At 32.1% G+C, this 16,818-nt stretch overlaps 1 protein-coding gene across 1 annotated transcript; it reads left to right on the top strand.

Moving 5' to 3' along the window:
* Nucleotides 1–2,595: 2,595 nt before the first annotated feature.
* Nucleotides 2,596–16,083, top strand: LOC142225272 (uncharacterized). The gene is made up of 5 exons (XM_075295046.1): nt 2,596–3,050; nt 6,098–6,149; nt 13,348–15,377; nt 15,785–15,847; nt 15,939–16,083. The coding sequence occupies exons 1-5, from the start codon at nt 2,941–2,943 to the stop codon at nt 16,081–16,083; spliced, it is 2,400 nt and encodes a 799-aa protein (XP_075151161.1). The 5' UTR covers nt 2,596–2,940.
* Nucleotides 16,084–16,818: the final 735 nt, after the last annotated feature.

Raw genomic sequence — 16,818 nt, 5'->3', positions numbered from 1 at the left:
TATATGTTTTTCTGATTTCGACAAAAATGGTCAAAATACCAACATTTTCCTTGTAAAATCGCCACTGCTTAGTCGAAAAGCGATAAATCATAAATAAACTTTTGCGAAGTTTCCTTAAAATTGCTTCAGATTTAAATGTTTCCCATATTTATACCCTGCGCCACACTGTGGAACAGGGTATTATAAGTTAGTGCATATGTTTGTAACACCCAGAAGGAGACGAGATAGACACATGGTGTCTTTGGCAATAATGCTCAGGGTGGGTCCCTGAGTCGATACAACCATGTCCGTCTGTCTGTGAACACATTTTTGTGGTCAAAGTCTAGGTCGCAATTTAAGTCCAATCGCCTTCAAATTTGGCACATATTCCTAATTTGGGTCAGAATAGAACCCTATTGATTTTGGAAGAAATCGGTTCAGATTTAGATATAGCTCCCATATATATCTTTCGCCCGATATGCACTAATATGGACCCAGCAGCCAGAGTTTTATACCGATTTGCTTGAAATTTTGTACAAACATAACACTTAGTCGTATAGTCAAGTGTGTTAATTTTGATTGAAATCGGTTCAGATTTAGATATAGCTCCCATATATATCTTTCGCCCGATATGGACCTATATGGCCCCAGAAGCCAGATTTTTGCCCGAATTTGGTTGAAATTTTGCACAAGGAGTACAATTAGTAGTATAGTCAAGTGCGCAAAATTTGATTGAAATCGGTTCAGATTTAGATATAGCTCCCGTATATATCTTTCGCCCGATATGCACTTATATGGACCCAGAAGCCAGAGTTTTGGCCCAATTTGGTTGAAAATTTGCACTAGGAGTACAATTAGTAATATAGTCATGTGTGTCAAATTTGATTGAAATCGGTTCAGATTTAGATATATCTCCCATATATATGTTTTTCTGATTTCGACAAAAATGGTCAAAATACCAACATTTTCCTTGTTAAATCGCCACTGCTTAGTCGAAAAGTTGTAAAAATGACTCTAATTTTCGTAAACTTCTAATACATATATATCGAGCGATAAATCATAAATAAACTTTTGCGAAGTTTCCTTAAAATTGCTTCAGATTTAAATGTTTCTCATATTTTTTTACTAAAATTGTGTTCCACCCTAGTGCATTAGCCAACTTAAATTTGGAGTCTATAGATTTTGTAAGAGTCTATCAAATTCTGTCCAAATCGAGTGATATTTAAATGTATGCATTGGGGACAAACCTTTATATATAGCACCCAACACATTTGACGGATGTGATGTAGTATCGAAAATTTAGATCTACAAAGTGGTGCAGGGTATAATATAGTCGGCCCGCTCGACTTTAGACTTTCCTTAAATTTAAATTTTCTATAGAAATAAAATGTTGACAAAATTTTCTTTTGAAATAAAATATTGAAAAATCGTCAAGGAATTGACCCAAAATACCGCAAAATTGCCCGAAACTGGAAGCAAAATTTTCCGGTTTTACTTCTAGTGCTTTTTCAAGTAATGGGGGTAAAACTCTACAGTAGTTAGATCTCAAATCGTATAAAGTGCGTTATTTCATCCGTTTCGCTTGCACGCTTAGACGAAAAGTTTAAAACTCCTCTAGAAATCAAACAAGATACCCGTTACGATGTGGGGTTTTCAAAGGAAATTATTACAGTTCCATCCATAATGATTGGTATTTAAGATTCGTACTGACTGAATCTGCCAAATGACAGCTCTATCATAAAGCTTGACATTTTTGAGGTTATATGTACTCAGAACCTTTTTGACATACGAGAGATTATTTTTTCAAATTTTCGACGTGAACTAACTGAACAACAGTGCATCGATTAAATGAATTCAAGTTTTGGTGATGAAGCTTCATGTTTATCGATGGTATGGTGAATTCAACCGACTTCGTAATTCACTCCCAGATGAAGTTCGTAAAGGTTCAGAAAACCCTTGATGCTGTGCGCCAACTGAGATTGCAAGATCGTCATGTGACCTATCGTGAGATTGAGACAACCCTAGGCATTAGAGGGTCCAGCATGCATTCAATATTGGATGATCATTTGTTCGCGTTGAATCCTCGCTTTTTGGTCAATAGCTCGAAAAAAGGTTCGAAAGAAATTCTCCAAAAATACGATTGTGGTGCTATGACATCGTGATAGCTGACAAAACGGGGATTTACGCGTATGATCCCTAAAGTAAACAGAAGTCGCAAGTTCGACTTTTTGTTGAGTACAATAATTCTTTTTTTTTCTTCCCAAAAAAATTTAATTTTAAATTCAAAGTAAGCAGAGCTAGAGAACTCCGCAAACCTGACCCTACTAATCAGCCGTATATGAATTTTATTCATTAACCCCAAAGGTCACATTTGAAGAAAGAATAAATCACCAAAGTAACAGACAACTTCAACATTTCTCGTCTAGCCTAATTGTTTTTTTTTCATTAACATATCTCCGACTTCAATCTAAGGAGAGAATAATGAACATTTGATTTTTTTTGTGTATTCTAGCTTTCAATTTTTAATGAAAATTTTCATGTTTGTTTTATGTTCTTCTCCCCCCACCCTACACAACATATCTTTGCAGATAACTGCTAGTTTCATGTTCAAATGTTACCTCGAAATCAAAAGAACATTGTCCTCATCATTATCATCGAAAGAAGAAGCAAGAGCAGCAGCAGTAACAAAAACATTATTACAACATTCTTCCATCATTATCGATGTCACTCATCACTATTTCGATGCAATGGAGGAGTACAACATTCCCGGACAAAGGTTGATGAATATGTAACTGCCAAGTAACCAAAGCAAACAACGATTGTGTCGCAACTAAAGACACCGAAACGAGAGATAACATTGGTGGTGTAAATACAAAATCACTGATTTTTTTTCTTTCGAAAAAATTGCGAAATTTTTTTCAACAAACCTTGAACTAATAAGGAACCCGAAGACAACGAAATATGTTAAAACGTTCAAAATCGAATCGCTCTCAAAGAGCAAATCGTAGAAGTGGAGCTGGAAAATCATCTCTACAGCAACAAAAATTGGAATCCTTGGAGGATAATAACAGGTAAGTAATTGTTCCTACTTAAATACCAGACCAGTGAAATGTTATTCATCCCTTAAAGACTTCTGGACTTAGCACTCAATTAAGACTCTCTTGAATCTTGAGACAAACTCTTAGATTTAAATACAAATTCCAAGAACTTCATACTCACGCTTCGGACCTTCTGAACCTTAGAACCGCAATATCTTCCTAACTGTTATACGGCTTTAACAGATTTAGAGTTTTCTGACAAACCCCTTATTGAGCTAAATGAAGAATCGGATAATACTCACTAGGATGAGGGTCCACGGAAAACCAAACCGAAGCTTAATTGCTTCAACTGACGACCAATTTCTCAGGGTTCGATTTATTTGGACATCAAGTCAATTTTTTAACAGATGAACTGTAGGCCACTGGGAATCAGGAAGATCTAAGTATAACCACTGATATTTAGATCTTCCGATGGTTCTACCTAATGCTCAGTGGCCTGCTGTAGAAGTTTCAGTGATTAAAGTGTCACAGATTTCTCAGTAGTTTAACTTTAATAAATATTGCAACAGATAGGTAGGACTAATTCTCAGTGTATGAAGCAATAGGAGTAACTGAACTGTAGACGGAAGTTAAAGTGGTTGAACAGACCAAAGTCTTAATGTTGAACCCTAGACCGATCGCTCAGCGTTTGTGCTTCAAGCCAATTTGTCAACGGTTGAACTGTAGGCCACTCAATATTGGATTGAATCATCGGAAGATCTAAGTATCAGTTGGGAGCCACCGTGGTGCAATGGTTAGCATGCCCGCCTTGCATACACAAGGTCGTGGGTTCGATTCCTGCTTCGACCGAACACCAAAAAATTTTTCAGCGGTGGATTATCCCACCTCAGTAATGCTGGTGACATTTCTGAGGGTTTCAAAGCTTCTCTAAGTGGTTTCACTGCAATGTGGAACGCCGTTCGGACTCGGCTATAAAAAGGAGGTCCCTTGTCATTGAGCTTAACATGGAATCGGGCAGCACTCAGTGATAAGAGAGAAGTTCACCAATGTGGTATCACAATGGACTGAATAGTCTAAGTGAGCCTGATACAACGGGTTGCCACCTAACCTAACCTAACATATCAGTTGTTAAACTGCAGACTGAAGTTTCAGTGCTTGAAGGGTCAACAGATTCCTCAGTAGTTGAACTTATAGCAAATATTTCAACAGGTGAAGGGAAGATCTGATTCCCAGCAGTTGAACCAACGGAAGATCTATGTCTTAGTGATTGAACTGTAGACGGAAGTCGTAGTGGTTGAACAGCAGACCAATGTCTCAATGCTGGTAGCTAGGCTGATTTCTCGGTGATTGAATTTCATGTCTATTTCTCAACATATGAACTGCAGGTTTCATTTTCGGTAACTAGACTAATTAAGATCAAAGTCACATTGTTTTAAGTGGAGACCGAAATATCAATAGGAGAAAAACAGATCGAGAAACATGTTTGGATTTGAAATCGAGCCGTACTCATTGCGATGGTGGTCCACAGAAAAACAGACCGAAGTTTCAAAGCTACAACTGACGACAAATTTCACATGGTTGAACTAATGGAGAACCTATGTTCGAATAATTGAAGCTCAGATCGAGGCCTCAATGGATGAACAGCAGACCAGATTTTAAGTTATTGAATTTTAGGCCGATTTCCCAGTGTTTGAACTTCAATAGAATTTTTAACAGTTGAACTCTAAGCCACTGAGGATTAGGTAGAACCATCTGAAGATCTAAGTATCAGTTATTACACTTCAGACTGACGTGCTTAAAGTGTCAACAGATTTCTCAGTAGTTCAACTTTAAGCAAATATTTCAGGTGAACGGTAGGATTAATTATCAGTGGGAAATTTCTGTCTTAGTAATTGAGCTGTGGACGAAAGTTAAAGTAGTTGAGCAGCAGGAAAAAGTCTTATTAATGGACCATAGACCGATATATAAGTGTTTGTAGTTCAGGCCAATTTGTCAACGGTTGAACTGTAGGTCGCTGTGGTCGGAGTTACGGTCACAGTTCGGCCCTCAAAATAATGCCAGATGGAAAAGTGGATTACACTTTGGCGAGACCACTTTTCGACAAAAAGTTTGAGACTCTAATTCCCAACAGTGAGGCGTGGTGTACACGGACCCCGGGGAATAAAAGATATATAGATTTCTACACTGATGGCTCCAAATTGGATGACCAAGTGGGTTTCGGAGTATATTCTATAGATCTGAAACTTCGAATAGCGAAAAGATTACCTGATCACTGTAGTGTTTTTCATGCTGAAATATTAGCAATAATGGTGAATTGGCTGAGAAGTAATGCTCCAAGCAATATTGGCATTAATATATACTCAGACAGTTAACCTGCAATAAAATCCTTGGACTCTGTGTTCCTCAACTCGAAAACGGCCATCGACTGCCACAAGTCTCTCAATGAGATGGCTGAGCAGCACAATATTCACCTAATATGGGTGCCTGGCCATAGGAACATAGCGGGGAACTGCGAAGCAGATGAGCTAGCAAGGCTAGGAACTACCTTACATATTCCAGGGGAACTAGAATCTGTTGGTATGCCTCTGGCTACCTGCAAGCTCTTACTGCGTGAGAAGTCTGTTATGATGGCAAATGTTCGATGGGAGAATTGCAAGGGTTGTAACGACACCAAGCAAATATGGCCCCATTTAAACTTAAACCGCACACTAGATATGCTAGTGTTCTCGAGGCGCCAGATATCACTCCTGATATCTGCTATAACGGGTCGCTGCCTGATAGGCGAAACCTTAACAAACTGTAATCCTAACCTTAGCAAACTGTAATCCCAATTTTTCCCATTTGTACCAAAGTGGCAACACGCTTTGGTACAAGTCTTTGCTATGTCATTTATTTACAAAACGGTTTATGACAATGCTACACGCGACTGCCATCTATACAGTATCTGTGGAACATGACAAACACAGGGTGCTATAAGTGTTACTAAATGCTAAATTAGAGACTACTTTATTGTATATTCGAAAATACTTCGAATTTCCTTTTACAAACTGTTCTCAATTTTTTTTTATTTTTTTCTACAGGCACAGTGATGGCGATTCATCACAATCATCAATAACGACGCCAGCGGTATTTGTAAGTATATCAAATAGATATCGTATAATATGGAACCCATATTAGTTTATTTTACAATGTCTCTTTTGTTTACAAATACGATTTAGATTTTACGAAAATCTAATTTAAATACGTTTTCGAGTCAACTATCGTAGTATGCTATTAATATTTCCTGAAATACACATCCACCAAGCCATTACAAAAGCTGACAGGGTGCTACATATTCTTAGGTTGTTAGTTAGAAAATTTTTATAAAAATGGTTGTGAGACTGACTCACAAAACTGTTCCTATTCGAATAAAAAACTTGCCTTATAATGACAACTACTACTTTTCCAAATTTTTATAAATTTAACATGAGCCCTCCTGTTATTTGTATTGCACCAGTCATTAGCAAAGACTTGAACCATCTTACAAGGAGCTAGCATTAAGATGCAGATTAATTGTTGCCATTAGTGGGGTTTTTTTTCTCCAAACTGGGAATTTATTTTCTTGGCTGTGGACAAAACTTTTGATCTAAGGACTTTAGGAGTTGCCACTACAGTGGCCAATTTTTTAGTACTGATACTTTAGTGCCACTTTTTTACCAACATTTCTTCAAAATTGTATATCTATAGAAAATATTCTCAATGTTATTTCTATTGAAAATGTTCTCAAAATTTTATTTCTATAGGAAATTTGTTTTTTTATTATTTGTATTGTTTGACTAAATTCATTTTACACCATAATTTAATAACAACATTCTAAGAGTTCAGTTACATATCATAATTTTTCAACTTAAACATAAGTTTTGAATAATTTTTGTAGCTAAGGTTGGTCAAAATTTTATTTCTATAGAAAATTTTCTCAATATTTTACTTCTATAAATAAAATTATCAAAAGGTTATTTCTATAGAAAATTTTCCCAAAATCGCATTTCTATAACATTTTCTATAGATTTTTTTTCAATATTTTATCTCTATAGAAAATTTTCTCAAAATTTTATTTCTATAGGAAATTTCCTCAAAATTTTATTTCTATAGAAAATTGTGTCTAAATTCTATTTCCATAGAAACTTTTCTCAAAATTTTATTTCTATATAAAATTTTCTCAACATTTTATTTCGATAGGATTTTTTTTTTTTTAATTTTATTTCTATAGAAAATTTTCTAAAAATTTTATTTCTATAGAAAAATTTTTCACAATTGTGTTTGTATATTTTTTTGTATTTTCTATAGAATTGGTTTTTGTTCAATTTTATTTCTATAGGAAATTTTCTCAAAATTATTATTTATTTGTAGTAAAATAATTTAATTTATTTGTAGTAAATTTTTTCTAAATTCTATTTCCATAGAAACTTTTCTCAAAATTTTATTTCTATATAAAATTTTCTCAAAATTTTATTTCTATATAAAATTTTCTCAAAATTTTATTTCTATACAAAATATTCTCAAAATTTTATTTCTATATAAAAATTTCTCAAAATTTTATTTCGAAAGGATTTTTTTTCAAACTTTATTTCTATAGAAAATTTTTTAAAAATTGTATTTCTATAGAAAACTTTTTGACAATTGTATTTCTATAATTTTTTTTTTAATTTTATTTCTTGGGAAAATGTTCTCAAAATTTTGTTTGTAGAAAATTTTGTCTAAATTCTATTTCCATAGAAACTTTTCTTAAAATTTTATTTCTATATAAAATTTTCTCAAAATTTTATTTCTATACAAAATATTCTTAAAGTTTTATTTCTATATAAAAATTTCTCAAGATTTTACTTCGATAGGGTTTTTTTTTAAATTTTATTTCTATAGAAAATTTTTTCACAGTTGTATTTCTATAGATTTTTTTTATTTAATTTTATTTCTATATGAAATTTTCTCAAAATTTTATTTCTTGTTTATGTTCTCAAAATTATATTTTTATATTTTTATAGAAAATAAAAAAAATTCTATAGACAATTTTCAAAAAACTATATTTCAATTTACTAAATTCTATTTCTATCGAAAGTTTTGTTAAAATTTTACTTCGCATAAAATTTTCTCATAATTTTACTTCAATAAAAAATTTCTCAAAATATTATTTCTATAAAATTTTTTCTCAAAATTTTATATCTATAAAAATTTCAATATGTTATTTCTACAGAAATTTTTCTCAAAATTTTATTTCGATAGAAAATGTTTTTAAAGTTTTATTTTATATAAGTAATTCTCAAAATTTTACTTTTATAAAAAAATTCTTAAAAGTTTTTTTTCTATTTAAAACTTTCTCAAAATTTTATATCTATAACAAATGTTCTCAAAATTTTATTTCGATACGATTTTTTTTTAATTTTAATTCTATAGGAAATTTTCTAAAAATTTTATTTCAATAGACTTTTCACAATTGTATTTGTAAATTTTTTATTTCTATAGAAAATTTTCTCATAATTATATGTCTATAAGAAATTTTGTCAAAATTGTATTTCTATAGAAAATTTTTTTCACAATAGTATTTCTATAGATTTTTTTAATTTTATTTCTATAGAAAATCTTCTAAAAATTTTATTTCTATAGACAGTTTTTTCCACAATTGTATTTCTATAGAATTTTTTTTAATGTTATTTCTATAGGAAATTTTGTCAAAATTTTATTTCTTGTTTATGTTCTCAAAATTATATTTTTATAGAAAATTTTGTTAAAATTTTATTTTATTAGAAAATTTGGTTGGTAAAAAATTCTATAGAAAATTTTCAAAAAACTATATTTCAATTTCTTAAAATTCTATTTCTATTGAAATTTTTGTAAAAATTTCACTTCGCATAAAATTTTCTCATAATTTTATTTCAATAAAAAATTTCTCAAAATGTTAGTTCTATAATTTTTTTCTCAATATTTTATATCTATAAAAATGTTTTTCAAAATGTTATTTCTACAGAAAATTTTCTCAAAATTTAATTTCGATAGGAAATATTTTTAAAGTTTTATTTTATATAAGTTAAACTCAAAATTTTACTCATATAAAATTGTCTCAAAATTTTACTTTTATAAAAAAAAAATTCTTTATATTTTATTTCTATTAAAAATTTCTCAAAATTTTATATCTTTAAACAGTTTTTCTCAAAATTTTATATTTATAACAAATGTTCTCAAAATTTTATTTCTATAGGAAATTACTATAAAATTTTATTTCTATTGAAATTTTCCCAACATTTTATTTTTTTACAATATTTTCTCAATATTTTATTTCTTAGAACATTTTCTCAATATTTTATTTCTATAAAAAATTTTTCAAAAAAATTGTATTTCTATAGAAAATTTTCTCAAAAAATACTTCATATAAAAATATAAAAAAATTTACTTCTATAAACAAAATTTCTCAAAATATTATTTCTATGAAAAATTTTCTCAAAATTGTACATCTACATATAAAAATTTTTCTCAAAATTTTGCTTCCTTCGAAAATTTTTATTTCTTTTAAAATTTTTCTCAAAAGTTTACTTTGTATAAAATCTTCTAAAAATTTTATTTCTGTGAAAAATTTTTTCAAAATTGTATTTCTAGAGAAAATTTTCTCAAATTTTTATTTCTATAGAAACTTTTCTTAAATTTTAATTTCTATAGATTTTTTTAAATTTTATTAATTCATATAAAATCTTCTGAAAATTTTATTTCTTCGAAAATTTTCTCAAAATTGTATTTCCATGGAAATTTTCTCAAATTTTTATTTCTATAGATAGTTTTCTTTAATTGTCTATAGAAATTTTTTTCAAAATTTTATTTTTATAGAAATTTTTCTCAAAATTTTATTTATATAAAAAATTTCTCAGGAATTTATCTTCATAGAAAATTTTCTCAAATTTTTATTTATATAGTAAATTTTCTCAATATTATATTTCTATAGAAAATTTTATCAAAATTTTATTTCTATAGAAATATTTCTCAAAATTATATTTTTATAGAAAATTTGGTCCAAATGTTATTTCTATGGAAATTTTTATCAACATTTTAATTCTGTAGAAAATTTGATCAAAATTTTATTTCTATATAAAATTTTCTCACATTTTTATTTCTCTAACAAATTTTACCAAAATTGTAAGTTATATGAAAAGATGATGTACAGTGGGAGAAAAGATGATTCAATATGTAAGAGGAAAATTCCGAAATGTTTTCTCCATAAGGAGTTAGCATAAAGGGCCCAAAATTGAGTTATATCTCCCAGCCAGATCTATACTAAAGGCTGTGGAAAGGTTCACTCGCCCGAACCGAAACATGTACAGTCCAGGCGTGTATAGATTTGTATCTGGCGTTTTCTTTTCAATGGCTCTATTAACCATGTTCCTTAATCTATATCTGTCCATAAACCTCGAAAAATAATTGTATAATTAGATACAAAATTGTATTTCTATAAACAATTTTCAGAATATTTTATTTCGACAGTAAATTTTCTTAATGTTTTATTTCTACAAAATTTCTCAAGATATTATTTCTATGAGAAATTTTTTCAAAATTTTACATCTACATATAAAAAAAAAAAAATCTTAAAATTTTATACCTTTGAAAAATGTTATTTTTTAAATTTTTCTCAAAAGTTTACTTCGTATAAAATCTTCTAAAAATGTTATTTCTGTGAAATATTTTCTCAAAATTGTATTTCTAGAGAAAATTTTCTCAAATTTTTATTTCTATAGAAAATTTCTTAACTTTTAATCTCTATAGATTTTTTATTTTTTTTTTAATTTTTTTAATTCATATAAAATCTTCTGAATGTGTTATTTCTTTGAAAATTTTCTCAAAATTTTATTTCTATGGAAATTTTCTAAATTTTTTATTTCTATAGATAGTTTTCCTTAATTTTTATTTCTATAGAAATTTTTTTTAAATTTTATTTCTTCTGTCAAAATTTTATTTCCATAGAAAATTTTTTTCAAAATTGTATTTATATAGAAAATTTCTCAAGAATTTATCTTCATAGAAAATTTTCTCAAATTTTTATTTATATAGTAAATTTTCTCTATATTTTATTTCTATAGAAAATTTTATCAAAATTTTTTAAAATTTTATTTCTCTAGAAAATTTTACCAAAATTGTATTTCTATAAACAATTTTCAGAAAAATTTATTTCGATAGGAAATTTTCTTAAAATTTTATTTCTACAGAAAATTTTAGCAAAATTTTACTTCATATAAAATTTTCTCAAAAATTGTACTTTTATAAAAAATTTTGTCAAAATTTTATTTATATAGATAATTGAAGTACTTCCATATTGGAGAGAAATGTTTTGCAAAATCTACTATTTTTGGTAAAATTCTAACAACTGTGGAAAACATGGTTGCATTTCATTAGCTCTCACTCTCACGGATCGAAAATTTTCCTATGGTCGAAAATTGTTTCAATCTATAAAATATTCCCAAAATTTTTCCTTCAAAAATAATTTACACAAAACGTGGTTTTCTATTGATTTTGTAACTGAGACAAGAACACACGTAGCCACAATAAACACCAGGGAGAACGTTGTTTCATGTATGTAAATGCCTAATTTTATGACAAGTGCAACATGAAAATGTCATGTGACAGACAGATGGGAAGTCATAAAACTTTTTTTTGTGTTTTTGAAACCCGCTGCTTATTTCCATATGCCTTACTGGTCACAGCAATGACTATGACACACAATCCACTTCATCATAAAATGAATGAAAATCTAAAAAGAAGCCACTGAAAAAAACTCTTCCTCCTTCGTGTATTTATAGATTTACGCTTTGTTACCAATTTAAAATAAAGACATTGAAGGGAAAGGCTTTTGGTGATTTTCCAGAGCATCGTTCGTCATCGGCAATTAATGTAGACACAAATAAAACAGAAAACAGAACCTGGTGAATGTCGTTTAAGTGGATTTCGTAGAATTTTCAAGAGTTTTTCGGTCTCTTCAAATTGGGGCCTGGAAGCATTTTTCAAATTTTTGAGTGATTAATGCTAATTGAAATGGAAATGAAAAAGGAAATATTGCCATGCTCGTGACATTGGCAATTAGAGGCAGGGGAAATTAGGTGAAAAACTTTGGAAACATATGAATGTTACGTTTTTAGATTTTTGTTTGGAATGCAGCCATATTTTTAGTGATGTTTTATTGTGGGAGGGGGAAAGAGACATAGTTCGTTTTTTTAGTATGGTAATCATATTTAATTGGATAATTGATTTCATTATGGATTTGTAAACAAATAATTTTCCACAAATGTAAAAATAATGGATTTATTTTTATAAGTCCAAATATATAGTAGGTATTCTTATATAGTAGATAGGTACAGTAGGAATCTAGTTTCTAATACTTTTTTTAATTTTCCAAAAATGTAAAAATAATTGATTTATTTTTATAAGATTTAATATGTAGTAGACAGGAACAGTAGGGATTCTTACATAGAAGATAGGTATAGTAGGAAACTAGTTTCGTGTATTTTTAATTTTCCAAAAATGTTCCAAAAAAATTAAATTTTTTATAAGTCCCAATATATGGTAGATGTGCACAATGGCAACTCTTACATAGTAGATAGGTACAGTAGGAATCTAGTTTCTAGTTATTTTTTATTTTTCCCAACATGTGAAAATAATCGATTTAGTAGGAATTCTTACATAGCAGATAGGTATAGTAGGAAACTAGTTTCGTGTATTTTTAATTTTCCAAAAATGTTCCAAAAAAATTAAATTTTTTATAAATCCCAATATATGGTAGATGGGTAGAGTAGCAATTTTTACATAGATAGGATCAGTATGAATCTAGTTTCTAGTTTTTGTTTTTTTAATTTTCCAAAAATTTTAAGAAATTAATTTCTTTTTAAATGTCAAAAACCTTTGTTGTTAGCACCTAATTTTTTATATATTTATTTTCATAATTTATTATGATTGTAAATCTTGTAATAAATAAATTTCTTTTTATTCCAATATGTAGTAGATAGAAACAGTAGGAACTCTTACATGGTAGATAGGTACAGTAGGAATCCTGTTCGTCATTTTCTGGGATTTAAAGCAAAAATAAAAACTTTCACTACATCCAATGATCTTCATTGCATAGCTATTTTCCATCTTTTATAGTAGTTTCCTCTTTTCACCCACTTTCGATTCAGGTTAAAGTTTAATTTAAACACAAATCGATTTTTTGCAACCCTTATCCCCCCGTCCCTACCACTAATATGGATGATTGAAAAATGTGCTGTAATTAACAAAATATTTAACATATTTGTTTCGTCTGGTTATTCTCTTCAATTTTCTATAGGCCTCTGTCCATCGAACACGACATGCGGGCTTAAAACGTAATGATGCCGGAACTACAAACAACGGAACTACAGCAGCCATTGTTCATACACAGGGGAATTCAACCGCTCTGAATGGGGTTGGAGGAAACATGAGACCGACATATCAGCAATATCAACAGCAACGAAGAATGCAATTTCAACAACAACAGCAGCAAAAACAACAACAACAACCAATGCAATTGCAACAACCCTACTACACTGTAAACATTGCCAACTTGCCAAAGTCCAAAGCCACAAATGCAGGATGTTCAACGACAAATGGGCTTCATGTAGTGGGTGGTGGTGGTGGTGGCGGTGTTGGCGTTGGATCAGGAGTATTAAGCTATGACATTCAACATCAGCAAATGCCAGCTGTAAATCAGACCAACCAGCATTTCATGCAGGCTCCAAACCATGGTCTAAATTCTGGTCAATTGCAACAGCAACCACATATACATGCACAACAAACGAAATCTTCCCTCAATAGCCAAGCAATGAGTCGCATACCAATCCAGCATCAAAAGATGCAACATTTACAGCAACAACAACAACAGCAACAACAACACCATCAACCTGTATCGACATTCAATCACATTTCGAAAAATGCCACAAATCTATTGAACGATATTTACGAGCGTAACTTGTTGAGCCATACGACATTTGTAGAAAGTGACCAGCAGCAGCAGCAACAACAACAATTGCTTCTACAACAACAACAATTTTTGCTACACCAAAGAAATTCGGGAAGACCTCAAATCCCTTTGCCTCAAACGAATAATGCTCCCAATTGGTCTCAAAAGTCTACCCTAAAGAGTTTCAATAAAATTATAGCACCCCCCACGTCGGGCGCCAGTTATCAGCAACATTTTCAATTTTCCGATTCCTATGTGGAGCCAGTGGACACTAAAAAACATTTTCTCATCGAATCCCAACCACCTCCACCACCAGCACCCTTAAATCATGTTTATGAGACAATAAGAGAACGGCCTCCTATGCCTCCACCACCTCCGGAAAGGAATCAAGCAGCACCACCTCCATTGCCACCTTCACGTCTGCTCAAAAAGAAATTAATGGCCAGTCATGGTGTTGGCCAAGGAGGTGTTGCATCGGCCACCAACGGTGGCTGTGGCACCTCGGGCCGAACGCATAAATCTCACAAAAAGTCTAGCCATGACAAGGAACTGGATAAGAAAGCCGCAGCACATGCCAGCAAATTAACGCACAATCAGCCGCCGGCATATGTTGCACCTCCACCGCTACTGGCGCCCAACGGACCGAATGCAAAAATGACAGCAACACCAGCCGGCTACAATCCTCAGCAGAGGACAAAAGCCGATGGAGAACATAAATCCATGCTGTATCAGCAGTTAAGGGAACAAAAAATCCAACATCATCAGCAGCAGCAACAGCAGCAACATAAGCTGATGCAGCCTCTGGCGGAAAATGGAGCGTCAGTCAATGGTGCAGGCAATGTGCAACATTTAAATAATAACCTGCCAAAACAAGGCTCCTCATCAGCATCATCAACGCCATCACAATTCTGCAAAATGGGAGGAAATGCAATGCGCGAACATCCCTTGGGAGCTCACGATGAAAATACCCCCATGGCACCGCATACCAACACCGCCACCACCACGAATCATAATGTTTCATCCAATTGCAACAATAACACTACGACTTCCGAAGATATTGTAACATTGGAGGACCATGACCAAGAACTGATGCAACAACTTTCCGTAGAGCAGACCTTACAACAGGCTGGCCTTTTACCCACCAATTCTGGGACAAGCAACACCCCTGCCGTCCCCCCTTCAGCTGTACAAAATAATAATGGACGCAACAATAGACCCTCAGCTCTACCCATAGTTTTTGAAGAGGATACCGGTGAATTTCAGGATGTCCTCGTACTTGAACAGGATGGCACAGCCAAATTGCCCTATCGGCATGGCAAAAAGATTGAAGTCCGTCTTGAAACTGCCCAAGCAATGGCAGCAGCAGCCTATTATGCCAGGTGAGTAAAGTTAATAGAAATAGCAAATGGTAGACTCATTGCGAGGAAATAATAGAGTGATGGGAGAGGCTTTTTAGTTGGTGGATGGGAAGATTGGTGTTTAATTAGATTTTTTTTCGCTTACATGCAACAAAATCCATTTTCCAAAAACTGCTATTGCTGGTACAGGGATGAGCATTGAAAATATTTAAAAAAATGTATAGGGAGATTTTTTACATAAAAATCAGGGATTTTATTTTTAGAACAAACCCCGTAGAGCTCCATCTTCAAAGAAAGTGAGAGAATCTGATGATGGGAGCATTCTCAATATACAAGTGTGGGGGGCTTGAAATGTTAAGACATCTTAAGGGAACAGTACGGCGTAATACTGGTTAAGAAACTTTACAGCTTCTTCCTTTCATTTCCAGTTACATCAATAAGATGAATACCATCGTCGTAGATACCTATTATGGTCTTCTTCGATTATCAATGTAATAGGTACCTATAATCGCTGTAACCGAAGATATGGGACTATTATTGAAAATCGTGGTTTTGTGTTTCCTTCGTTATATAAATATAAAGCGATAACTATTCACATCGTACCTATTACGACGAAGTTATTGATATCTTAATAGAAGAGTGTGGCGTCATATTGGTTAAGAAACTTTATAGCTATACGTTTCCTCCTTTCGTTCCATATAAATCAATAATAATATTAATACCATAGTCGTCGATACCTATTAGGAACTTATTCGATAATCATCGGAATAAAGGGTGATACGATCAAAATTTGGTCAATATAAACTTGACGTATTTCTTTCAATTTTGCATTTAAAAACCTGAACACCACTCATTTTGAAGGTGTGTGTGTGTAGAATGTTGCTCCTATTTTGATTTTCACTCTTCAGTTGTCAAAATGCCGTCCACGCAAGAAGAGCAGCGTATCAAAATTTTGCTCGCGCATCGCGAAAATCGAGCTATTCGCACGCATAGCTGGCAAAATCGCTAAAAGTTGCCAAATCAACCGTTACAAATGTAATTAAAGTGTTTGGGGAACGTTTGTCAACAGCCAGGAAGTCTGGATCGGGGGGAAATCGAAAACCGGAAGCCGCTGAGACGACAAAGAGAGTTGCCGGTAGTTTCAAGCGAAACCCTAAACTCTCTCTCCGAGATGCCGCAAATAAGCTGGGTGTATCGTCTACAACCGTGTATCGAGCCAAAAACGAGCCGGACTATCGACTTACAAGAAGGTAGTGACTCCAAATCGCGATGATAAACAAAATACGACGGCCAAAGCGCGATCCCGGAGGCTGTACACGACGATGCTGACGAAGTTTGACTGCGTGGTAATGGACGACGAAACCTACGTCAAAGCCGACTACAAGCAGCTTCCGGGACAGGAGTTTTATACGGCAAAAGGAAGTGGAAAGGTAGTAGATATTTTCAAGCACATAAAACTGTC

Source organism: Haematobia irritans, chromosome 2 (genome assembly GCF_050003625.1).
Source record: "Haematobia irritans isolate KBUSLIRL chromosome 2, ASM5000362v1, whole genome shotgun sequence".
In the NCBI taxonomy this organism is placed as follows: Eukaryota; Metazoa; Arthropoda; class Insecta; order Diptera; family Muscidae; genus Haematobia; species Haematobia irritans.
Note: the sequence above shows the minus strand (reverse complement) of the source record. Positions and strands in the feature narration are given on the sequence as shown.

Bases quoted from the DNA above. Each gene is read 5' to 3' on its own strand.
- LOC142225272 (XM_075295046.1), top strand. From the start codon at position 2,941: ATGTTAAAACGTTCAAAATCGAATCGCTCTCAAAGAGCAAATCGTAGA. The intron at 6,150-13,347 runs GTAAGTATATCA...AATTTTCTATAG, and splicing joins TAACGACGCCAGCGGTATTT to GCCTCTGTCCATCGAACACG. The intron at 15,378-15,784 runs GTGAGTAAAGTT...TTTCATTTCCAG, and splicing joins GCAGCAGCCTATTATGCCAG to TTACATCAATAAGATGAATA.